We start from the raw sequence: 25,779 nt of genomic DNA, 5'->3' as shown, positions 1-25,779 counted from the left end.
GGGAGGGGGGGCGCGCCGCCACCGCCTCCGCGCTGGGCCGCAGTTGCCGGTATCGTGTCTTGAAGGTGGTACCCCTGACTGAGGGCCGTGGGGCCGCGTCCCCGGCTCGCCCTGCAGTGGCTGCCGACGCCTCCGTCCGCTCTTCGTCATGAGAGGTCAGGCGTGGGGGAAGCGGGCGGAGGCCTCTGAGAATGGGCTCTGGGGAGAGTAACTAAAGCGCTCGAAGCTCGAAAGTGGGTGGAAAATTCTGTCCTGGGGATTCCGGAAGAGTTATTTGCGTTTATTTTTCTTCCTTTTTTCTCCTCTTTCTTGCTCGTGCATAGAGGAAAGTGGAAGGTTTCTATGTTGTTGGGTTTTTTTTTTTTTTAATAGGAAAAAAACACTATCCCGCCCAACGTCAGAGGTTTGAGGAAATAAATAGCTGTGGCGTCGGAGCATTGGTGAAAGCTTTGAGTGAAGGGCACTGAAAACCAAATCGCCGTACAGTAACTGAAAGAAAAAAAAAAATTCAGACCTAAGAATGAAATAGAATGACACAACACGCCCTGACGTTAATTTAACCCTAGCTTCCTCCTACAGAAAAGGCAGACAGGGATATGGTTCTGCGTTTCGTCAGCTGGAATTCCGACTCTGGCATCCTGGAGGCTGCCCTTACTGGTCATTTAGGTATTCTTCCCTGCCAGTGTTCTCTTTCCTGACAACCCGCCTCCCACCCCCACACACACCCCCAATGGTGGCATTTTTACTGGGCAAACTATCTATCCTTTTTCAGACTAAAAAGTCACCTAGCAATTACATGGTGACTCCCCATGTCTCCCTATTTTAAAGGTATTTGTGTAATCTTTTTAAGGGAAAGGTAATACCTTTGGTATTAATTATTGGAAGCTTTTTTATTAGCTTTGGGAAAGCTGTTTCAGCATAAAACAAAATTTGCAGGTCACCTAAGTGAAATGTTTATTAGTTTTCTATGGTGATACTTTTAACAAGGCATTAAGATTTTTCTTCCTAGCCTTTCCAAGCATTAAAAAATGTGATTCTTATGAAATATAGAATCTACATTAGAGATGAAACTGCTCCAGTTGGGCAGGGTAAATGTACTGAAGTATTCAAATGTGAATGAGTACTAGTACTCATATTATTCACATCTGCTGGGCACTCGTACTTTGACAGTTTTGCTGATTCCTTCTCTCAGTAGCTCAACTTCTTTTGTAGCAGATGTTCAGTAAAAGATAGTTTAAGGCAGCAGAGCTTTGGCACTAGGGGAGGGAGGAGTCCAGTAACAAGTGACAGATAACTTGAAAATAATTCATCTACTGTGATTATCAGCCTCTCCTTTAGTGAATAAAGGATTGCTAGTGAGCAATATGTTGCCTGTATTTTTTTAAGATTACTTTTTTAAAATTTAATTTTATTATTAGTTTCAAGTATACAGTACATTGGTTAGACATTTCTATAATTTATAAAACGATCCCCCTAATTGCTCTTTCTCTTCTTTAGCTCTGCACCTAGCCATTATATTAATGCTAACTGTATTCTTTATGCCATGTTCTCCATCCCTACGACCATCTGTCAACTACTAATTTGTACTTTAACCCTTCACCCTATTCTCCCAGCCCTCCAACACCACTCCCCTCTGGCCATCTCCAAATTGTCCTCTGTATTTGTGAGTCTGTTTTTGATTAGTTTGTTCTTTTTGTTTCTTAGATTCCACATATAAGTGAAATCATATGGGATTTGTGTCTGACCTATTTCACTCAGCATAATAATCTCTAGGTCCATTCATGTTGCTATATTGCCTGTATTTAACTGTTCACTTAGAATGTTTTCTGCTCTTTGATTTTTAGAATACAGAGCCTGGAAGCAAAGAAATCTGGATCACAAAAAAGTATTCAAGGGTCATGCAACCCAACTGTAGCCAATTGCACAGTCCTCCAGGAGCTGCAGGCAGTGAAGATGCCTCAGCCTCCCAATGTGTTCACGCAAGGTTGACAGGAGAAGGTTCTTATCTTCATTCTGGAGATGTGCATATCCAAATCAACTCCATACCTAAAGAATGTGCTGAAAAGCCAAGCTCCAGAAATTTAAGGTCAGGTGTCCATAGTTGTACCCATGGATGTGTACATAATCGCTTACGGAGTCACTCCCATACCGAAGCAAGGCAGCCTGATGATACTGCCATGGAGTCTGGAGATCATAGTAGTAGTTCCTTCTCAGAATTCCGATATCTCTTCAAGTGGCTGCAAAAAAGCCTTCCATATATTTTGATTCTGAGTGTCAAACTTGTTATGCAGCATATAACAGGTAAAGTATAATAAAATGTTGAATTATTTCATGGCTAAATTAAGTAAATTTTATTTATTGGTAATCTGCTTTAACTCATGTATTTCAGTTACTTATTTTCTGCTGGCTTTTAAAACTGTATACAAGTCTTTTAAATTCATGTCATTGTGTTGACTTTTTTTCTTTCAATTAACTAGAACTTATTTTCTAACAGGAATTTCTCTTGGAATTGGGCTGCTTACAACTTTTATGTATGCAAACAAAAGCATTGTAAATCAGGTTTTTCTAAGAGTAAGTATAACAAGCAACTAAAAAATTCTTAAATGTTTTCGCAGATTACATACTCATTTTTTACAGAAATAGGAATTAAGAGTAACAAATTTAAATAGGTATATTGTAACATGACATATTAAGTTTTGTTATCTAAATGACCTGGAATAAATAATCTGTACTAATGCTGATGAATTGTTTCACTTTATTTTCTTTGTATGTTGGGTTTCTGATAAAGAAAATAAAATTAGACGAAAGGATTAAAAGGTTTAGAATACACTATTTGATCTGATTTGTCAAGTGCCTTTATGTTTTGAGTTAGTTTAACCATACTTAGTAATATCATCATTAAAAACTTTAACCGTTGCATTATAAGATTTAAAATAGTTAAACAAAACGTACATTGAATATATGGGTATTGAATTATTTGGGTCTCTCTTATTTAAAGAAAATTAAGCCCAAGAAGTTTTTCCACAACAAATTGTAAGAGAGTCCTGGTCATATAAATCATTGGGAAAAGTAGGATTAGTTTATAAAATTTCATCTGTGTAAAAGATCTTACATTCTGGCCTGGAAATTTGTAGTTAGAACCTATCAAACCATAAAAATTTAATTCCGGGTTTAAAACTAGTAACATTTTAGTGATTAAAATTTAACTTTAAAAACAAATTATCTTATTAAAATCTTATTGAATGAGAATTTTAAAATTATACTTATAAACCCTGATAACTTAAATGCATTTAAAAAAATTCGGTCAGGAAGGCAAAAATAGGGAGCTGCAGAGGTAAAGTTTGCATTCAGGTGTGTCCTTTGCATAAGCTTGTAAAAGACTTGGCTTCTTTGAAATATAGGTAATGTTTTTCTACAATGAATAAACTTGCATTTTAAAAGTTTTGTTTAAATATGAGTTATTTTGTTCACTAAAGATTTATATAAAAGTATGGTGATGTACAATTTAACAGATATTCCATATTTTTAATAAGATTAATGTATTAAAACATTCTGAGTTAAACTAGTCATTAAAGTAAAATGATTTAATGATATTTAAAATTCTGGCATAATTAAAAGTAACAAATTATAAAATTTTTTTTTTTTTTTTTTTTCAGGAAAGGTGCTCAAAGATTCAGTGTGCTTGGTTACTGGTATTCTTAGCAGGATCTTCTGTTCTTTTATATTACACCTTTCATTCTCAGTCACTTTATTACAGGTAATTAGAGGTCCAAGTACACAATCACATTTTTTATGTAATCATGTATTCCATAGCCCTTTGCATATATCTTACTTGCACATACTTATTGTTAGACTTCAATTTTTACCTGTCCATCTCCTTCTAATATTGAAAGCTCTAAGTGACTTATTCAGATTTGTATTCCTAGTGCCTTGGCTCATAGGAGGTGCTCAATAAATATTTAGTTTTTGATACTTTTTACTTACATATCAGTAGTTATTAAGTACCATCAGGTAGTCCTCAGTGGTCTTTGTTGATTTTTATTTATTTTTGACAAAAAATGTATATAATGTATATAAAATGTAAAAATGTATGTAAAATGTATATGCAACATATTTTGATATATGTGTATATTATGTGATGAGAACACTTGATCTTTGTTTCTAGAAGACTTGCTAAAGGACAGTAGTTTGTAAGTTTCCATGTCAAGTGGGAGTATTCTGAATATTTGGCTTTAATTAGGTAACTAGATGTCCTGATTTCAGCAGAGTTGGGGAGATATGGACAATCTAGGATATAGTTTGTACGTGGAGCTAATACCACTCAGACTGGATTGGGTGGATAGGTAGAAGGGGGAAAATCAAGGATGATGCATGGATTTTTAGTCTGAGCAACTGGCTGGATGGTGGTACCATTTACTGGGCTCAGAAAGACTGGAGAAGGAACTGGTTTTGAAGGGAAAATCAATAATTTTGTTTTGAACATGTTAAGTTTGAGAGGCCATGTAGAACTGTTAAAGTGATTATAGATATATCCTATGAGCTCAGAGTAGAGGTTAGGGATATAAATTTTGGTGTTATCAGTATATGATTGTTAATTAAAACCACAGGACTTGACTAACTGGGAAAAGTGTAGACAGAGAAGAGGTTCCAGGACTGGACATGCCCACAATTAGAGGAGGAACAGCAAAGGAAACCATCAGTCATATATGAGAACAACTAAGGAGTGTAGTGTCAGAAGTCTAGGAAGAAGAAAATTCAGGGAGGGAAGATGGAAAAAGGGAAGTGACCTTTGAATTTAGCAAGATGGAGGGAGTTGGCGATCTTGACAAAAGCAATTCAGTGGAAAGGAGGGGATGGAATCCTGATTGGAGTTGGTTGAGAAAATGGCAGATATCTAATAGCAGTGAATTTTTTAGATTGCAGGTTAGAAAGGTATAAACTATGACAAGCTAGTCATAGTTTTTTTTAATTCTATGGAGGAAAGATCTGAAATTCAAACATTTTAAAAGTCTTTAAAATAAGTGAAATGATCTTCTGTTTACATGAACTCTAATACCTTGACAAATTCACATATTTTACACACCAAATTAAAGTAAAATATTCAGTAGCAAATTAAAAACCCTTTTGAATACTTTAGTATGTTGCTCTGGTAAGTTTTGATGTTTTTCTCTTGGTAGCTTAATTTTTTTAAATCCTACTTTGGACCATTCGAGCTTCTGGGAGGTACTTTGGATTGTTGGAATTACAGACTTCATTCTGAAATTCCTCTTCATGGGCTTAAAATGCCTTATTTTATTGGTGCCTTCTTTCATCATGCCGTTTAAATCCAAGGTAAGAAATTAATGTTTTATTGAACGTTTTAGCAAGCCACATTAATGCTATTTAGTCTTTACTTAAATGACTCTTTTGTTTATAATTTTTCAGCTTGCTAAATAATCTGATTTTATTATCTCAGACTGGCAACCATTTGCTCAAAGACTTGAACCTGAAAATCTATTTCATTAAAATCAGAATTATACTTGCTTCAAATTATCTAAAAATCAGTCCCCACACCATATATAGAAAAATATTATTTAGATTCGAACTTCTTCAGGGCATTATCAACTGATCATTGATAACTGATTGTATGTTATCATACAGTGTTTTTCCCATATTCAATAAAACCTTTCAATTTTTATAAAAAACATACTTATATACATAAAACATTTTCATTATGTCATTCTTTAAAAATTCTTTGAAAACAAACATTCAGTGACTATAATATGTGAGAACCAGGTTGAGATTGTCAGTCTTTAACCACTGTTGTCATGAAGATTATAATAAGTTATCTCGTGATTGCTGTATAATCATGCTGTTCTCAGTATAATATGAAGTGTTTTGTGCTATATATAAAAGCAGTTGGTAGCCGTTTTCTTTTTCCTTCATTTTTAGGGTTACTGGTATATGCTTTTAGAAGAATTATGTCAGTATTACCGAATTTTTATTCCCATACCAGTTTGGTTTCGTTACCTTATAAGCTATGGGGAGTTTGGTAATGTAACTAGATGGAGTCTTGGAATATTGCTGGCTTTACTCTACCTCATACTAAAAGTAGGTAACATAAATCTTATCGTTGAATTAATGATTCATATAATTACAGATTGTACATACCATTGCTTTTCTCTGCTTTGTTTTATCTTCATGTCACTAGTTTGAAGTTATAGCAAGTTCTATATCTACTGAGAAATGGAGAAATGGAAATATATCTTAATCCAGTGGTTCTCAGATTTTATTGGGGGAGTGGACTTCCACATAGCATAGATTATCTTAACCAGAAAGGGAGGAGTAGAATAGAACATATCCATCTGCAACAGTAGCCTCCATCAAACAATTCTCAAACTAGTGGAGTGTCTTATCCTGTTCCCCTCAACTTAATCACTTTATGAAATTTTAAAATCTAATTTTAAAAACATGTGAACCAGGAAAAATTGTTTTTGACATAGTTAATTTATATTTGTCTTGACCAAATTATTACTCTAGGTATTCAGATGTACTTTTTTTTTTTTTTGGTTTGGAGTTGGTTGAAATCCATAAATTGAATAAAATATTCCATAATTGGAATTTATATTTAGATTGAAATGATTGTGATATGCCATGAGAATTAATATCAGTATTCGATATTTGAGGACTTTAGCTTTGATCTTTGGGTTAAGCAGATGGCTCTTTGAATTGATGAATTATCACTTATTTCCTTTTAGCTTTTGGACTTTTTTGGACATCTAAGAACTTTCAGACGGGTTTTGCGAATATTTTTTACACGACCAGTAAGTACTTATTAGTAAGTTAAGAAAAAACGTTTAACCTTTCTTTCTTCATTATAAAAATTTAATTCAGCAACTTTACAAGTGTGGATTTAATAATTACATGATTTAAAAAAAACTTTTCTAGTACTGTGGCACTTGGAGCTGTGAGAATGACTTAGGAGTTCTAGCTGTGATCAGTGTCTTGACCTGCACATTAACCACTACCTGATAGTTGATGCTTATATATTTGAATGTGCTTCTTACCCCTTCAAATCATTTGACATTCTTAAGAGTTTATGAACAGTCTATTAAAAATCTTATCATGAACTTCTGTTCCTCTTCCTTTTTTAATCCACAAATATTAGCTTTGTGTATTTCTGTGAACTCCTTATTCAGCTTCAATAAAATCTCTTCCAACTGTAACTTAGTGTGTGCATGAAAAAGCTCATTACCACAATTATGTCCCTTGAAATTTTCTTACTGGAAAAATTTCCCTTCCAATACTCAATTCTGTATGCACAAATAAGTTCGTGGCATGGAATTTAACAATGTATTGAGACTCCAATGTCAAATTATAAACGTGATTATTATGTGATTCTACTGATGTTACAAATTGCAGAGAAAGGGTGTCATAGGCTCATTTGCTATTCAGTAGCCTCCAAGGTTCTCAGTACTTAGATGTAGTCACCAGATTTCAGAGTTTGGTCCTCAGTTTTGCAGTCCATTGAGTAAATTACTTGGTCAGGACTTGGGTTCTGCCTTAAAAAAATGTCAACCTAATAATGTGTGATGGGGTGGAAAAAAATGATATATCTACATAGTGGACCACACTAACTGGCTAAGGCACCCTTTCCCTAAGATAGTAATGTTTTGCTACTTATTATTCAGACTTCTTTCTTTATATAAGATACAGTATAACAAGTTTTGCTACTTACTATTCAGACTTCTTTCTTTATATAAGATACAGTATAATTCAGAATTCATCTTTGGTCAGATCTGGTCATTATGTATCAGCTACTTTACTATAATTAGTAATGCTTGTGCTGAAATAGTTTGATATTCTTTCTCTATGAGTCATAGAGAAAATATCTCAGTCATCAACAGTGATTTATTCCTGAGTCTCAAAAATATACACATGTCCTGGACATGTATGTATATTCCTTAACTTTGCAGGGAAATGGCAATGACCATCAAAATAAACCTCTTGAAGGGAGTCTGCAAAATGCCAGAGAAGAGTGCTATTGTAAAAGCTTGTCGCATAAGTATCTGCAGTGTACTCTGCTAAATGACATTTTACTGAAGGGAAATTGGCACCAAGGTCATCAGTAACCTGAAAAAAATCTTAATTTTAATATTTTTATCCTTTGAGTTTTAGATTTTGTTAACCCTTGACATTTAGTACAAGAAGTTTAGATCATAGCTTCAGGTTGTGGAGTCAAGTCAGACTTTTCTCTCATTTCTATGTTCTTCAGCCACTTTTTTTCTCATTTCTACAGAAAGCTTATTTGTAACATTTTGTCACATCTAGTTAATGACTAAATTCTGCTGAATTTGATGTGGAAGTTATTAAGATCTTGAAGAGATCAAAAACATTTGATCTTAGGACCTTAGAAGAAATTTTAAAAATTGCAGTATTGTTCAGCCAGTTAATTTTGACAGTATAACTACACAAGTGACATTTTGCAATTACAGTTCCTTTATAAAATTTGATTTTTTCCTAGTACTGAATGCTCTGAATTTTGTGGTGATTGATGATAAAGTGATTTTGATTTAATGGCAAGACAATGTTTGGTGGTCTCCAAACCTTCATATTGAACCCACCTGGAGAGCTTTCAAAAATTAGATTCCTTGTCATATCCCAATATGTTTGGACCTATTGAATCAATTCCTAGTGTGGAGCATAGAAATGTTTCTAAAACAGTCTCTCCACATGTTATATTCAGTTAGCCAAGCTCTGGACTGATTTTTTGAACCACTGCCATAGATAATAAGTGGGCTCAATTTGGCAATATGGGGTCACCTGAAACATTAATATAGATTTTATAATAGTTTTATTTCAGAGTGCTTAGTCTCTTAAGCCAGTTGAATCCATGAATTTGAAGCACTAACATTATTTGGGAGTCCAGCGAAATCTAAGTATCTTTCAAGATCATATTATGTATTATTTAATGAGTTCATTTTGATGCAGTTCATCAAGACGTGGTTCTACATACGTAGTTGAACTCTCAAGTGTTCGTATCCTTTGGGAGAGTTTTCAAATGCCTAGTTTCAGGGAGATTTGAGATATACAGCACCAGCTACATATTGGAGGAACAGGAAAGAAATTTGTAGATGAAAAGAATTTATTTTCACAGAGTTATGGAGTGGCTGCCAGCAAGAGACAGTGTTCAGAAGCAGATGATATTTGTTCAGTATGTCAAGCTGAATTTCAAAAGCCAATTCTTCTCATCTGTCAGGTAATTACGTTTTTAAGCAACCTAAATACAGCACTTCTCTGTGACTTGCAAAAGTCACATTAGTTATGGGGGGCGGGGAGACTCATGTTTAGCAGAAAGTAGCTTTCAGAGCACATACTAGTAATTTCTTATTTGTGATTGGGGGTTTGGTAGATTAGCTAAACCTTGCCCCTTATGTTCTAATGGTTTTATGCAGAGGTTTTTATGCAAATTGGTTACCACTGTGATTGGAAAATAGGCTATTTTTAATAATTGGATACTAGTCTTTTAGAAGACCTGCATTTGTTACTGGATTGTGTAAGACCCTTTCCTATACTTTATGGCAGTTACTCAAAGACTTTATTAAGCCATTAAGTCATTATACTTGATCTTAAAGTTATCACCTAGATAAGGATAGCCTGTATTTGATTAAAAGTGATTAAATGGATGGTACAGTCAAAAGAACTAGTGGCTCTACCACTGATACTGTTCTTTATGTTCGTGAATGTCATACTGTTTTCTCATTTGTAAAATGAAGGAATCAGTGTTCTCCAAAAGCCTTTTCAGCTCTGAAGGGCATGATCGTCTACAGTGTGAATTTAAAACAAAAATGTTATCAAGTATAAAATGTAGTTCTTAATTCCTTTACAGCATATATTTTGTGAAGAATGCATTACCTTATGGTTTAACAGAGAGAAAACATGTCCACTGTGCAGAACTGTGATTTCAGACCATATAAACAAATGGAAAGATGGAGCCACTTCATCACACCTTCAAATATATTAAGTTGTATAAACTATTAAGGCCACAAAACACTGATTTCATTTGGTTACAGTGAGTATTGGTAAAGATATTAGAATGGATTTTCAGAGTCAGAAGTTAAATGTTTCCAAATGGTTTTAGATTATCATAAGACTTAAAAGTTATAGTCCAATTTATCAAAATATTGAAGAACCCTGTTTTAAAAAATATATAAGTAATGTTCAGCCTAATGCATATGAACATTTAGTCTATCCTAATTTTTTGACAAGTGAGTTCAGTGTTAAATTGTGTTTTCTTGTTAATGTTACCAAAACAGATAACTAGAACTAGTAGCTCTTAGAGGAACTCAGGTATTCTTTCTTGACATTGTTTTCAAAATAAAGAATATTTTTCATACTATTTTAAGATACACATTATCTAAAAGTAGAATTTAACTGACTTTTATAATTCCCTTTCTAAAAATTATTAAAATTCTCATAAAATTTGTATTTTTAACAAAAGTCTAAATGCTATATTTTATCTGTAACAATCAGATTTTCTAAGTGGAGATTTACTGAAGATGATAAATTTTAATATTGTATTATTCTCTGTAGTATGATTAGCAGTCACTGAGAATAGATGATTTAAATTTTGTTTATGGATCTTATACACACAATCCTGCCATCAACTTTAATGTTCATGATCTTGCTTTTTGTACAGTGCCATGGACTATCTTGAAATAACTATTAAAATAATTCATATGGATTACAAATAGATGACTTTACTGATAATTTGAATAGTGTAACAAACAAGACCAACTCAAATCTTAGAAAAGAATTCCCCTTATAACTAGTCTTCTCCAGAAGAATTTGGCATCTGTTGCTTGAATCACAATTACTTAAGAGATTAAAGCTTGTACTCAGAGGCAACCAAAAGCTTTGGATAGTGTGGTCTGGTTGCCTCAGTATTTGTGCAGTGTGGTAGAAATAGAGTGAGGCACTTCGTCCCCTTGAAACCTCTAAGGGGGAATCAAGATCTATAATAAGTCCAAAGGGCTGGTTATATCTAAGTTTAGAGTACAAAGCCTCTGCCCATTTTTTTCTATTACCATCTATCAGTTTGCACACAAGGAAGAGACAGAGGGAAGAAGTTAGGAGGTACAGGTAGAAAACAAATTTGCAGTGTTGATAAGACAAAGGTGAAACAAACATATAGATTAATAAGGATAGTGACCAACTGGCTACAGGTTGTCACTTTTATGATCATAGAGCCACCCAAATTGGCAGCAGTATTTCCTCAGGCAAATATTGCCAGGTTATAGTTACACCTGTTTCTGTCCTTTCAGTGACGATATATTTAACCCTGTTATCTACTTTGAGAACCACTGCAAATATTGAAACAAGCTTGCTTGGCCTTATGTCACATTCTGACTTTGTGGTGAAGTTAATTAGTTTTTATTTAAGTATACAGCAAGGGATAAGTGAGAAAGGCAATCTGGGATTAGAATTTGGGTGTGAAAGATAGATGAGCTGACTTCTTGTTAAAAACACAAGAACATCATCTTACTACATGAGTTAATTCAGTCCTATTATAATATCTACTTATATCTATTTACCCTATTACAGATAGCTTTGTTTCTTAATATGATTTAATAACAAGTCCCAAGCGGACAGTGGGGTTTGTTTTAACAAGAAAGCAGTTCACATAAATTTAAGAGGGGGAAAATGTAATAGAGCTATGCCATCCACTAACAACGCTGATGAACTGGAAACATTACTTCTGTTCCTTCACTTCAAAAATAGGGGAATAGGGATTCAAAAACCCATTTTTTATGTGAATTCATATCACACCTTCTGAAAGATTATGTCATTGGCATTAAGAGTTGCTACTCTATGTTTTATTAAAGTCAATTTGAGAACTTCTATAGAGAAATCATCTTGGCAAATGTGACTAGAATTGCCTCATAAATAAGTGGCCTATACAAAACTTTACCCGTCTTACACTAGATGTATTGAGACATTAGTCGAAAATCCACATGTAATTTCTGACTCTACAGTTGGCTATTTGCATATGCAGATATGGAAGGCCAAATATATTTATTGAAAAAATTCTGCATGTAAGTGGACACATGCAATTCCAACCCATTTTAATTCAAGGGTCAGCTGTACAGTTTATTAAATATGAGAACCTGAACACATCTGCCATGTTAATGAAAAAAATTACTGAAACCATTTGTGTACTTGATAATTATTTCTTCCTATCTTAAGATAATAAAAAAATCACTTCTATTTTATGTTCATTCAAATTTGCATTTAATTTCTATTTACATTCATTCAATCTGAAATCAAATAATACAGTAAACTAAATACAAGATGAAAAGCAGAAAAGGTGTTACCCTCATAGCACTCCTAATAAGGCAGCTGAAGAATTTATTTACTCTGATAGATAGATGCAAAGCCAACTTGGGATAGGAAAAAAATAGTTTAACGAGCAAACACAGATGAACCCATCTTTCAGATGTTACTTCAGATAATCCACTGAGATAATACTGTGCTATAGTGGTAAATTAATCACACAAGAAAAGTTTTATATCAATCAGCAAAAGACTACAGGTCATGGTATGACAAATACTTTTATGATTGCTTTGTCCAGCTTGCTAGTGTCTACTCCTACTAAAATGGGTAAATATTTGGACATTGATATTTTTATTTGAGAAATTAACCATTTTCAAAACCTCAAAATCCATACTTCATAAATTCAACATTTCCCATGAGAATAATCTTAGATCTAGCCCTTGTAAGCTAGGAACCATAATGACTGAGTAACCAAAATAGGTCCTATATTAAATATAAAATCCAAGGCTCAGTATATTAATTCTTTTGAAGATGCATCTTGTTTATAATCATTTATTACTTACAGAATGTTGAATTTATGGAGCATCATACATGCTTTCTCCCCACCCGCCCCCATTATCTTCTACCTCAAAAAATAGTATGGAAAAATCCTTCTTGAAGGATTCAAATTAGTTAAGACCATAAAGGGAGAAAATAACAATTTTCCTGAAAATCTGGTTTAAGTTCAATAATTAATACTTTACATTGTTAATCACAGCTGGTTTATAAATCCCAGTTTATTCTATAACGCTACAAACCTTATAAAATCAAAATTAGTAAATTTCAGTTCTCAGTGATTATATTTTAATTAAAAAACAGCATGTATACAAAATAAAAATATATCTTGTAATAGCTGATTCTAAAGAATCAAGTGATGAAAGAAAAGCACTTAATCTCTTTTATACACTTACCTGGAAGAATCATAAAGAACCCTCTTAGAAACTCAAAACTAGTAATATTGACATCATATATTTAAACTATACTTGGATTTTTACAAATAAATATAGGGTAAGCCATATTGCATAGGTGTGTGCTTTCTGTCTGTGACACTAAAGTGGCACCTGACATGTTTTCACAGTCATAGTAGGGATATCCATTTATGAAACAATTTCTCAATAACCTTGCCACAGCATAGGAAATTAATCTCAATATTAAGTCTGAAACACTTTTTGTGTGGATGGTAGATGTACAATTAATGCTTTTTATGCAGAAAAGCTGCAGTGTTTGCCACTATTGCTGGCAGTACTAATTATGAAAATGGTTTAACTATGGGGTGGTTATAGCCAGCCAATCACAGTGCAAATGTTAGCAAACAGGATTGAGGAGGAATATTTTGTTGTGAAATTTTTGCTGGAATTTGGTCAGGCAGTTAACACTATAGTTAGTGAACACATCTGAAAACAAGTATTAAGAGTAGCACAAGCCATTTACAGTCTGAAATAAAGTCTATACATATCACCAAAGCTTTAGGAGGTCTGTTTTTTCAGACATCATAACTATGAGAGAATAAAGATCTATAGTTGAAATACAATTTCTGCCCTTGTTGTAGCTAATTTACTAGTTACGTTATAAAATTCTCAGTAGGATGCTGCAATAATGGGAAAGCGGAGTTAGAGAGTGATTTCAAAAAGAAAAAAAGGCTTTCTGTCCAAAGATGAACTATTATCAATTCTTTCATTATTGCCACAATTGAAAAGGTATATTTCCAATCATTTTTCATGGTTCATTTTTTGCTTAATGTCATAGGATTTCATTTCACTCGAACTGCTATTTAAACAAGCAAAGCTTTGCTCTTTTCTGACTGAATTCAACATGCATAAAGAATTTTATGGCTTGGATCCTATGGCTCAAAAAGGTTTGGAGAACAAAGCAAGCAGCATCTATTTTAAAAAAATCGGGGTTGCAAAATATTACAAATTGACTTTGCACACTCGGACTGAAGACATTATAAAAGACAAACAAAAAGAGGTGATAAGACTCAATTGCAACTGCATGATCATCTATTATACCAGTATGCACTGAAATATATTTTTATAAAGCTCTGCAGATATTAAACCCTTTTACCAGCTAAAGTCATGGAAATGCTCTCTTTAAGGCAGGAAGTATTTAAGAAAGGTAAAATTACCTTTATTTTTATTCTTTGTACCTATAAATCACTTAATGTAGATTTTGTTACAATTTCAAAAACAGTGTCTTGTTAACATATTTCCTAAATTAAGCCACTAAGTTTACTTATTCACTGTGGAAGACATTCATCAAAAGGCCATCAAATATTTTTACAATCAAAAAATGTAGCCCCAGTATAGGAGAAAAAAACCTTTTTCCTTTTAAAATTGTTGAGGAAAAATTTAAGGAAGGTAGACAGCAAAAACAGTAAAAAGAAGTAAAACTTAAAACTTTATCAACTTGCTGTAAAGAGATAGAGCGTGGACCATGGCAACACCCTCTTTCCCCTGGACCTCCCTGTCTCCCTCACTTTGCCGCCCTCAGTATGCATTTTATCCTGACTCTCTTCTGTCTTTCTTCAGCCTCAGGCTGAACACATTTGGTGTCTTGAACCAAATACTGGTATAAAAACAGGTGGTGGTATTTTTCCAGTGCAATGCAGGCCCAGGACAAGGATGAAATGTAGGACACACAACTTATGCCCATTCCAAGGCTTCCAGTTAGGCTTAGCGTATAGCAGTACTGCAAATAGAAATGATTAAATAGATTTTTTTTTCCCCTAGTATTACAGACAGGTATTACAGCTGGGTTACTGAAAATAAATCCCAGGTCCACCCCCAATCCCTCAAACGAGCCACAGCTGTGGTTAACAATGATTCATTTGCATTTTTATTATTTCACCAAGAGAAGAAACAGAAGTTGTCTGGCTTTCTTCACACCAACCAATAATTTCGCATTTTAAAGTTTGGGATGTTTTCCATAATGAGCTGAATCAAAAATCTATTTGAAAAATATATATTTATATAAAAAAAAGATTCAGGTTGTTTGCACGTAAAACATCAATTGATAAGTTTCTTTTTGTCTTTGATTCCATGTTGCTAGAAAAAGTTTGACCAAGCTTGCATGCTAATTTGTCCTTAGTTGCAAGTATTACAGGCAATTTCATACTTTGCCTAATGAAAGGATAACCCTTCTTCGACACAATCAGAACTCAACAGTGATTCAGAAGCAACATCCTACCCTTAATACTGTCAGTTTTGAGCCATCAACATGAAAATCCTTGATAAGGTTGAGAAGATGTCGCTAGGAATCAATTAATTGATGTGCCTAAGAGTTCTGCAATACTATTTTGCTTTTTTTTTTTTTGCACCATTGATTGATTTTTAAAAATCCATGTTTATTTTTCCTCTGTCCAAAGCGTTCTATGTAAGAACACTGACTCTCCAAGACTATCATTTTGAGTCTTCTTGTTTCACCCTGCAGGATGCTCACAAATCGTCTCCCCACCTTTTTTGCCTTAAATTCATTAAAAGCATTGCTCTGTCATAGATTCATACGCAGGTGCTCTGGTCGTTTGGATATCATGGGAAAAGCCTGTTTTTTATATGGCCCGGAGTTCGGTTGTCGTATTGGAAGTGGGGCTGAAGCTTCCCCACTCATCGTCACATCCATCTGCTCTACTCCACTTGTTTCCATTGGGTATTCCACAGGCGTCTGAGGATTTGCTGTGCTGGCTGAAGCACCTCTTCCCCAGAAATCCCCAGGAGAAAATTTGACTGGGCTTTAAGACAAGGAAGAGCTATCATTCATTTGTCTCAAGAATTATCTCAACAAGAAATGTTTCCCTTATATTTAAAGGGAGTGGGGTAACATGACATTTATTTTCATTTAATTTTATTTTTGTGTGGATTAGCACAAAGGCAAAAATTGAGCTGTCTCTCTCCTAGACTAATTGCTAGTTCCCTAACTGGTCTCTTTACCTCTAAACTTGCTCCCATAAAACCCTCAATGAAACTTAAAAAAAAAAAATCATTTTACTCTCCCACTTAACATAGCTTCCCATTGCATTTAAAATAAAATACTTCTCCAAACCTTTGCCATTCTATTCCTCTCTCACCATCCTTCAGGAACAGTGACCTTTAATTTCCAAGAAAAAGCCAAGTTCTTCCTCCCTTAAGGCTTTTGCAAAAGCTGGTCTACCTGTAATACCCTTGTACTTCTATTTTTTGTATGATTTGCTCTTTCTCTTCATTCTTAGATGTTACTTTACCAGTAAGGCCTGTCTCTGACCACCGTAAATAGACGCCCCCTTGTTACTCTTTGCTCTCTACCACTATATTTTTAATTTTTTTCGTATAGCACTTGGCACTACTTGCAATTACATATTTTTTTATTTCCTTCTTTTGTGTTTGTTGTTGACTCCCTCTCATTAAACTGTAAGCTTCATCAAGACAAGGACAATTCCTGTGTTAATCATGTGTCCCCAAGCATGCAGCACAGCCCCTGGTACACAACAAATGGGGAACAAATGGGTAAAGAGGACATCTGCCAGTATAGCAGCTAACTTTTAGGAGGGAAGGTAAACTATATAGCATATTATCATTGATTAGTCACAGACTAGTCACTTGGAATATAATAAGGCATACATGCTATGCTTATGTCAACCAAAAAGAGTATGATGACAGATCTTTTATTTATGTAACGTGGCATATATTTCTAAAGCAAGGCTCATCTAGGTTAAAAAAAAAGACTGAGAATAACAAAGTCTGAATACCTGACAGGTGTTCGTGGGCTGCCAATAAATCTTCGAGGTGATCGGATTTTTGGTTCAAAGGAAAACTTTTCTTTCACGCTTTCAAGTACAGATGGAGCCACATATGTAAAACCCTGAAAGAAAGTAACAGTGGACTACAGAAGGGCATTTTGTCATATACATCAAGAAAATGTGGTTGTTCAGTCTCTGACACAACAACACATTCATACATGCCTAAAATTACTAATCTGTACTCTCCCATCTCGATCTCATTTCACACCTGTTAACTTCTTTCCAGACACACACACCTCAAGAAAGAAGAATATTATTGAGCCCCGCAGGCTATCAAACAAAATTCCACTCTATTGAAAGGAGTAGAAAAAAACAGATAAATGTAAGCTCCACACTAAGATGTTAAATATCAAGATAAATGCAAAGAAAATTCCAGTGTTTTTAACCATATGCATATAAGCAACTAAGATGATCATCCCCCAAAAACGTTTCTCATTACTAGGCCAAAGTAAAAATAGAATTCTCTAACATGGCACATGTTATTTTTCTGGTTTTCTATCAATGACTGGATGGATTTAGTAATTTCTTAATGAATAAAGGTCAGCACTGTGAAAACTCTCAATTGCAATAGACAAATATGTAGTTTTGTTAGCTTTAGTTCTTTCTTGGACCTTGCTATTATTAGGCTACCAGCTGTCATTTCTCTTGCTGTCAATGTTCACCCCTTTAACAATCAGTCCTCCACCTATCTTCCCTTCTATTTATTATTCTAGTCAGGTATGAGTAGGCATTGTGAGTTATAATAAAGAGACTCACTAAAGCCCTAAAGAGTGAGGTGCAATTATGTGGAGCAGTATGCTTTGAGACAGCTACATGTGTACTTCAGAGGCCATTTCCCCACATGTTCTAGTGGGCTAAAGCTGTAACTACCAAGAGGACCAGGCTGTGCCTTAATCATCTTTGAATTTCTTTTAATTCTGTGATAGGAACTTAAATGTTTATTGAACTGAAGTTGCTACAACCCCAATCTCCAGGTATGTGGATATAACCATTTTTTAATTAATTTTTAAAGAGATCTATTTTATGTGTAGAATTCTGGCTACAACCTAACTAATGAATTGTTCTTTTAGGTAGCCAATTTAACTAATTATGAAAAGTTAAACACTACTTTAACAATAAAAGTTTAGCTTATATAACTTTTACAACCTCAAGTTTGGATTTCTTTTTAGCTAGTTAAGATGTTTCTAGACTTTTTTATGAGGGGAAACATTGTCAGACTAGTTGAAACTGCAATGCTCATTTGAGGAAAAGGTCTGTATGTTACATCAAAGGAATAAATGCCACATCACATCAGTAGAAAACAAAACTGCACATCATAAGAGAAAAAAATAAAGCAATGCCAGAATTAAAATGAATCATGCCTACCTTCCTTAACTAAACATGAGATTTTACTAAGGAGGATATAAGGCCTTCATATAATGGAGACATAAACTTAACGTGTTCACGTGAAATTATATTTTGCATATATGCTTTATTCTTATACCACTACACAATCATACATTTATAGAATTGTTTCTATTCAATGCTATTTATTCAAAACCATACTATATTACAGTATTTAAGAGTAATTCTGACCATACACAATTTTTGCATTCCATGCTAACTGTAGCACTTACTCTCTACCCCAAAATATACAACACTACTTTGTGTTATACTGTGAGCAGTATAAAAAAGCTTGAAAATTAAGTTAGTGACAAATCCAGTGAACTCAGAAATGGGGGAAAAAAATTTCCAAATGATTATATTGCCCATATTCCATTCTCTCCAGAGGTAGACCAAAAAATGACAAAATGACAAAGGAAACAAAGGTTACAAAATGAGGTAGATGTTCATGTGACACATTAAGTATAGTAATAAACATAAGCATATATGATCATACTTAAAGGAAAATAATATGCAATGACGGTCATCAGGTATAAATCTATCCTTTTTGTTGATCAAAATCCAAGTTTTGCTTTTCTATCTGAGGAGACAAGGTATAAATCAATAGATACTTTTACACTGCGGATTAATTTAATAACTGCCACATATGAACTAATATATTTCGATGTCAAATACTTATAACTAATAGGCTAAAAATCCCCTACAGACTTATGTTAAAAGTATCAAAAATCTGCAGCTCTTCAGGAATAAAATAGTTACAGTGAGCTCTTTTCCTGCTGCTTAAGCTATGTGGCTTTCAGTTGATATCCAGAGCCAAACATTACCTTAAGTCAGTGGCCCATCAAAAAAAGAAATCATACACTCTGAAGAACCATACACTCCTACTGTAACTGCTAAAATAAAATGATGGATTATGAGAATATTCTAACATCGATAAGTTATAATGGGATAACTTTAAAAAAAAAAATAGAACCTCAGGTTATCTACATCAAACTGCAAAGCAACCAAAATGAATTTTCTTACTGACAATGGCATTTCTTATTTTTCAATAAGCGGGGCCACCCTCATATTTAAATTTCCCATGGCTACATGGCAATTCTTTCACTTACCAGAAAGACCTGGTTGGCACTTTCACTGAGAGTTGAGTCATCTGGGCTGTCAACAGGTGTCTGACGTGTAAACTTTGAATCAAACTGACTCACATCCTCTTCAGATTGCTTTATAAAAAAAATGATTACAAAATGATGAATAATCTATTATATATATTAAATGCATTACAGGCATTACAAGCCTTAGAGAAGGCTCTAGATAGAGCTTTCACAGCGTCTGACTGTAGTATCAGAATAGTTTTAGCAGTCAGACTGAAGAATTTTTGTGGAAAATGTCAAAGGTCAAATTACATATTCAAATTTTAAACATATATTAACATAGATTTTGGTTTACAGTTATCATTCCTATTAAAAATCTGAATACCAATTGTCCCCTCTCGCAAAGACTCAATATGCCTCATCCACTGGCTATATCCCTTTTTAGAAATAATTTATTAGTTGGCCACTGCAGGTTTGTAATAAACCTGAAAAACTATTAAGGCAGAGTTTAAACACAAAACACATTTGTAAGATGCTCTAAAGCTTCTTCTCATAACTTACTTCATTCCTTTAGATTTCTCAAGGAGCAAAACTACTACTCTACTCTGCACAAGTATATTTTCTTGTGAAAGAGTAAATTGAACCACCAGATCTGTTCTTTTAATTCCTTCTCTGGTACATCAGACACTGAGGTCGTGTCAAAAGAACTCAGGAACCAATGTGTTTAAGCACAAAGTGTCCAAACATGAGAAAAGCTGAACATCAATTTTAAAAAACTACAATAGATTGAAACACAAATAAGTTAAAAGGCATGAGTTTATAATCATACTTAAAAAAACAAACACATAATTCATTGGTCAATTTTAGAAGATGTCAGAAAACTAATTCGTTATTTTGAACACTGGGAAAGAAACAAACATATCCTACCTTTCCTGTATGAACAGGTAAGCAAACAACTGATGTAAAGAATTTCTCTTTATGGAAGAATTCCAACAAATAAAGAATGAATAACAATATTAGAATAAGACGATTTTACAAACCCCTAACGAAATCCTGAAACTAGGCCAGCTTCTCATCCTCAGTACTACTGACATTTTGGGCTTGATAACTTTTGTAGGGGACTGTCAGGATATTTAGCAGCATCTCTGGCCTCTACCCCTAGGTACCAGTAGCACCCCTTTCCCAAGCTGTGACAACCTATCTCCAGACATTGCCATATTGATCCTGGCTGAGAACCATTGTTGTAGGCAAAGACAATGAAAGAAACACAAACACATCACTAAAGAAACAAAAATACACATTCTGTCTCCTGAGCAAAATACACAATATCAAAAGTTTAATCTGAATCAGATCAAGTATCTAAATCTAACCACCAGTTTTTAGAAATACAAGGAAAGATGAACATGGTCAATGACACCATGGGATTAAAGTCAGCAAAATCAAAATGTGAGGAGCCCCACAGGACAAATGGTCCAGTTTTTTCAGTAAATTCTCAGGGGAGGAATTGAAAGGGGATATCTATAGATGGAAAGAGACCTAAGAGACATAGTAACAAAACTGGATAGGCCTTAATTGAATCCTTATTGAAACAAACCAGCAAGGAAAAAAAGAGAATAAGGAAATTGTTAGTTTTTCAACTGTGATGATAGCATGGTGGTTAGGTTTATGTTTATGTTTAAACAAGATGACCTGATAATTTTTGAAGCTGGGCAACTGGTATATGAGGGTTTAATTATCCTCCTTACAATTATGTATGTTGAAATTTTAAAGCAAGTCACCTTGTGCACCAAGGACAAGAGGATAATCATCATTATCCTCTCCAATTCTACCTTTATCCCATAAAACAGAAAAAGAAATTATATTTCCTCAAATTCTGAGGTGGGAGAAACACAAGAACTAACATATTAACTCATATACATATAAACATATTGTTATGGTTTAAATTGTGCACCTCCCTCCCCAATATTCATATATTGAAGTTCTAACTCAGAATGTGACCTTATTTGGAATGAGGGTCATTGCAAATGTAATTAGTTAAGAAGTCATACTGGAATAGGGTAGACCCTAATTCAGTATGACTAGTGTCCTCATAAAAAGGGAAAAATGGAACAGAGGCCAGCATAGAAAGAGAATGACCTGTGAACATGAAGGCAGAAATCAGGTGATGTGCCTATAAGCCGACGAATGCCAAAGATTGCCATCAAACCACCAGAAGCTAGGAATGAGGCATGAAGCAGAGTCTCTCTCTCAGCCTTCAGAAGGAACCAACACTGCCAATACCTTGATCTCAGACCTCTAGCCTCCAGAACAGTACACAGTAAATTTCTGTGGTTTAAGTCCCCTAGTTTGTAATATTTGTCTGCAACCCTAGCAAACATATATTCTATATTTTGAAGAAAAAAATTCCCAGAAAATCAAATTTAAAATAAGGTTGAATTAAACAAAGCACCAAGAAAAAAAAAAATTCCCATGTACTTGAAATATTTGTCTTAGGCAACCAACTTAAAAACAATTAATACAGTCATCAATTGCTACTAGAGGTAGTTCTTAAAAAGACTATAGAAGATTCTGAAGAGAAAAGAGGATAGACCAAAGTTTATTAAACTGTTAATAAATATAATATTTCTGACTGCTCTGAGATATTCTAGAAAAGTATCAGGTCCCTCAAATTATATGCATTCATGTATACATACCAACAGAGGTTTAAAGGGGGGCTCCACCTTCCTACCCAGCAGTTCTTCCCAGTTAATATGTCTGAAGAATGGATGAGCCTAGAAAAAAAGCAGGAAGTCAAGGGGAACAGACTTCACTGGATTGACCACTCCCTGTTTGAAGTTACTGATAACAAAAGAAGCTATACTTATAAGCAACTACAAACAAACTTTACAAATACATAAAATTAGCGTTATCTTCCCCTCAAACCACCAAACATGCCAATCCCTACTTGAACTTCTCCAGCATCCCCAGGACCAGCTCCAAGACGAGAAGCAGCATTTCTTTTCAGCAGCTTTAGGGAGGAAAAAGAAAACATGGATGAACTTTAGTCAAATTTTTTCTTTATAGTATCTGCTTGTCTACTTTGCCTTCAGAAAACATGATTTATTAGTTACTATTAAATATTGTTTGGGAATAATAATAAAATCCTTAAAACAAATTTGTACTTCCCCCACAAAAACTATAGGCTTTTTCATTCAATCTTTATCTATTTAAATCCTAGTAGTTGAGTGCCTATTTAAGAACCCTACCTTTTTAAGCAGATCTCTGGCTTCTTGTGTGAGGTAGGGAGGCAAATTGAGTTTACATTTGAGGATTTTGTCAATTGTTTTCTTTCTATTCTCCCCAGTGAATGGGGGCTAAGAGTAGAAGAGAGTGAGAAACATTAGCATATAAAAAATCAAATTTTAAATAACATAATTACCATTTACTGAATTAGTCAGGCACAGAGATCAGAAATGTATACTGTGATGTAGGCACTGCTAAATACCTGTAGTTTTTAAACAATGTGACAGAGGAAATAGAAATATCCTGGAAGAAAATGGGTTTTCACCATTAACTCTGTGTGATAATGGGTGAGCCATGTGATTTTGTGCTTCACTTTCTCCATTTATAAAATAAGGGCAGTATCTATTTTTACGTCTATTTCACGGGACTGCCATGACATAGATCACTTAAATGAAATTGTTTTTAAAAGTACGGGGGACCATACTACTACTACTAATAAAGCATTTGTAGTGCTAAATTTTAAAAAAACAACTCCATTGGTAATATTTTCAAGAAGCATAGGAAAGGTCTCTTGCTATAGTGATTTGGCAACTACTCAGCACAGACCATACAAAATTCATGCAGCTTTTAACTGTGCACCTACTGCTCCAGTCAGCATGTCATACATTAATGCTCCCAAACTCCACCAATCCACAGCACGATTGTGGCCACTTCTCATCAAGATTTCAGGGGCCCTACAATGAGAAAAATAATATGTCTAAAAAATCCACCCATTTGTATATCATCTGAATTAGAATTTTAAAAACAAAATATGAAGGCAATGATGCTACAAAAAATTTAGCACACTATTACTTAAACCAGGTAAAAGTTAGCTATTACCCCCAAACCAGTTATATTTCTTTTAACATGCAGCTCACATGTATTCTATTGTTCCACAAAATGTGTGTGTAACTGTTCCATCATGAATAGATTCTTTGCATAGTCCAAAGTCTGTTAGTTTCACATGACCTACAATAAAAGATCATAGCATGGTTATTGTGAGATTTCTAAGTATGCGCAATATTTGAACACATCATACAAGACAATAATCTATCCATTTAACTTTTTCTGCTTTAATTTTTTTGAAGATATCCATAAAATGAGATGTTAACAATTTAAGGTTAAGGCAGAATCATCTTTTGCCAATGAGATTATCTATCTGGTAAATGGAAAATAAAGATAAATAAGTGAAAAAGCTTGTCTAAGGCTCCAGCTTTACCTATACCTAGAATTCTCTACCATCTTGAAAAAGTAAGTCCTAGGAAAACTTCTTGGTGAGTCTGGTTTAAGTACACAGACCCTAATACAGATATTCTATACCTTTTAAACAAAGGTGTGACTCTACTTCAAATACATAGCTTTTATCACAGTGAACTGTGACTTGACAGTTCTTAAAATAGTCTCAGAAAGTCATTATAACAAGTTAGCTTATTCTGCCAATGCTAACAGTTTAGAAAAATAAATGAAATTGTTACATGGCATGAGATCATCCCTGATCCAGAGTGAAAAACTCACCACCTGACACAAAGAAAATTTCAGTTCAAGCTGAGCTTTACTGAGCTGTCATTAGATATCCAGTGGTTCAACAACCCCAGAGACCTTACTATTCCAGGTTTATTTCAGAAAAAGGAAGAGGCAATGGCCTGATTCAAATGTAAATGTGTACTTTACTCTGACACAGAAGAAATATGACCTTTATTTTCACAAAAGCACCTGATACACTCAATTTTATGAATCAAAGATGTTAACTAGTCACTTCCCTATCCTATCCTTTGTGTTGAAATTCAGAATCAGAATTCATGTTGGGGGTGATGGGTGCAAAACTGGAAGAGAGAGAAATACATATACTCCCATGATATACTTGGTTAAGCATAGCATTCTCCAAAACAAAAAAGGAAAGGGGGAGGGAGCACAATTTGAAACATTCATATGGGCATCAATTGTCCATATACCATTTTCTGCACAAGAATTTTATAGACATCTAAGGATCGGCAGCTGCTACCAGACCTCCTGGTTGTCTAGTTGCTCCTTTGGGGTATGAAGTGAACTGCCAAGTCTATCCAGCCCTGATTACTTTCACATAAATTGAACTATCTGTAGCAGCGTGTAGTTATAATCAAGGCCACTTTGATTATACCTGTAGCTGTAAAGAATATTAACCTGTTTGATTTTTATGTTTGTTGTCACAAACCAACAGCAAGAATAAACTGATGCCTATTAAACGTTTTATTTCCAAGGCTACATCAAATATTTTGGTTCAATTCTAATTCTGTCCTTTTGTACAGTATTAATAAAAATTATCATAAAAGTATTGCTTCTCATATTTATGTATTTTCATCATTAAAGAAAACTCAGTCTGTAAAGGTTAAGATTCACTTTCCAATTTATGGAATAACACAAAATTTGTGTTTGGACTGGCTTTGACTCACCCCACATAATGTAAGGATTTCTAAAGAATGACAAGCTATAGAGTAAAGATTAAATCAAAAAGGTAACTGAATGGCCAAGCATCTTCAACTCCCTTTAATCTCATCAATCATAAATATCTAAATATTTAAATCTCAACAAGTAGCATGATGCCATAAATTCTGCAGGAGAAATATATAATAATTGACACATGACTATGGGGCTTTAAAATGACCATAACCTGCGTGGGAGGATTTTAAGATGATTATTTACTATAGAATTGTTTACAGTATATCTCCACCTTGGTGATTAAGCATGATATTCTCCGGCTTCAGGTCTCTGTAGATGATCCCCTTTTGATGTAAATGCCCCAAAGCCATGGAGATTTCTGCCAAGTAAAAGCTGGAAACAAAAGTGATTTAACAAAATTAAAGAATAATCTACTTAAAGCAGTTTATGTATGGAGCAAAATACCTTGGAAGAAACAGACATGCACCAAAGACTAGTGCGGGGGGGGAG

General features: G+C 34.2%; 2 protein-coding genes across 8 annotated transcripts in view; one reads left to right on the top strand and one right to left on the bottom strand.

The window, feature by feature from the left end:
* Positions 1-6: 6 nt before the first annotated feature.
* On the top strand, positions 7-12,246 carry RNFT1 (ring finger protein, transmembrane 1). Of its 4 annotated transcripts, none has more exons than XM_015599194.2 (10): positions 7-155; positions 580-666; positions 1,845-2,301; positions 2,495-2,571; positions 3,657-3,757; positions 5,178-5,331; positions 5,932-6,090; positions 6,738-6,803; positions 9,137-9,238; positions 9,869-12,246. In XM_015599194.2, exons 3-10 carry the CDS (start codon positions 1,899-1,901, stop codon positions 10,001-10,003), a joined length of 1,197 nt encoding a protein of 398 aa, XP_015454680.1. In that variant the 5' UTR covers positions 7-155; positions 580-666; positions 1,845-1,898; the 3' UTR covers positions 10,004-12,246. The 4 variants fall into 4 exon arrangements, with proteins under 4 accessions (XP_015454680.1, XP_006924965.1, XP_006924966.1 ...); XM_006924903.3 differs by having other exon boundaries at positions 373-666; XM_006924904.3 differs by lacking the exon at positions 580-666.
* An 892-nt stretch (positions 12,247-13,138) lies between these two features.
* Positions 13,139-25,779, bottom strand: part of RPS6KB1 (ribosomal protein S6 kinase B1) — a 34,753-nt gene continuing 22,112 nt past the window's right edge. For 2 of the 4 annotated variants that reach the window (XM_006924902.3, XM_025041552.1), the window contains exons 7-15: positions 25,562-25,662; positions 23,733-23,823; positions 23,459-23,549; positions 22,839-22,946; positions 22,538-22,600; positions 22,287-22,364; positions 19,615-19,722; positions 17,072-17,184; positions 14,158-16,078 (exon numbers count right to left, since the gene is read on the bottom strand). In XM_006924902.3, coding sequence (XP_006924964.1) covers positions 15,841-16,078; positions 17,072-17,184; positions 19,615-19,722; positions 22,287-22,364; positions 22,538-22,600; positions 22,839-22,946; positions 23,459-23,549; positions 23,733-23,823; positions 25,562-25,662 — 991 coding nt within the window. In that variant the 3' untranslated portion in view covers positions 14,158-15,840. Of the gene's footprint in view, positions 16,097-17,071; positions 17,185-19,614; positions 19,723-22,286; positions 22,365-22,537; positions 22,601-22,838; positions 22,947-23,458; positions 23,550-23,732; positions 23,824-25,561; positions 25,663-25,779 lie in introns of all 4 variants that reach the window. The other 2 variants (XM_006924901.3, XM_015599193.2) reach the window with 2 other exon arrangements.

This window comes from Pteropus alecto, unplaced genomic scaffold (assembly GCF_000325575.1).
Source record: "Pteropus alecto unplaced genomic scaffold, ASM32557v1 scaffold98, whole genome shotgun sequence".
NCBI classification, from domain to species: domain Eukaryota; kingdom Metazoa; phylum Chordata; class Mammalia; order Chiroptera; family Pteropodidae; genus Pteropus; species Pteropus alecto.
The sequence above is the reverse complement of the archived record's forward strand: the minus strand, read 5'-3'. Positions and strand labels throughout refer to the sequence as shown.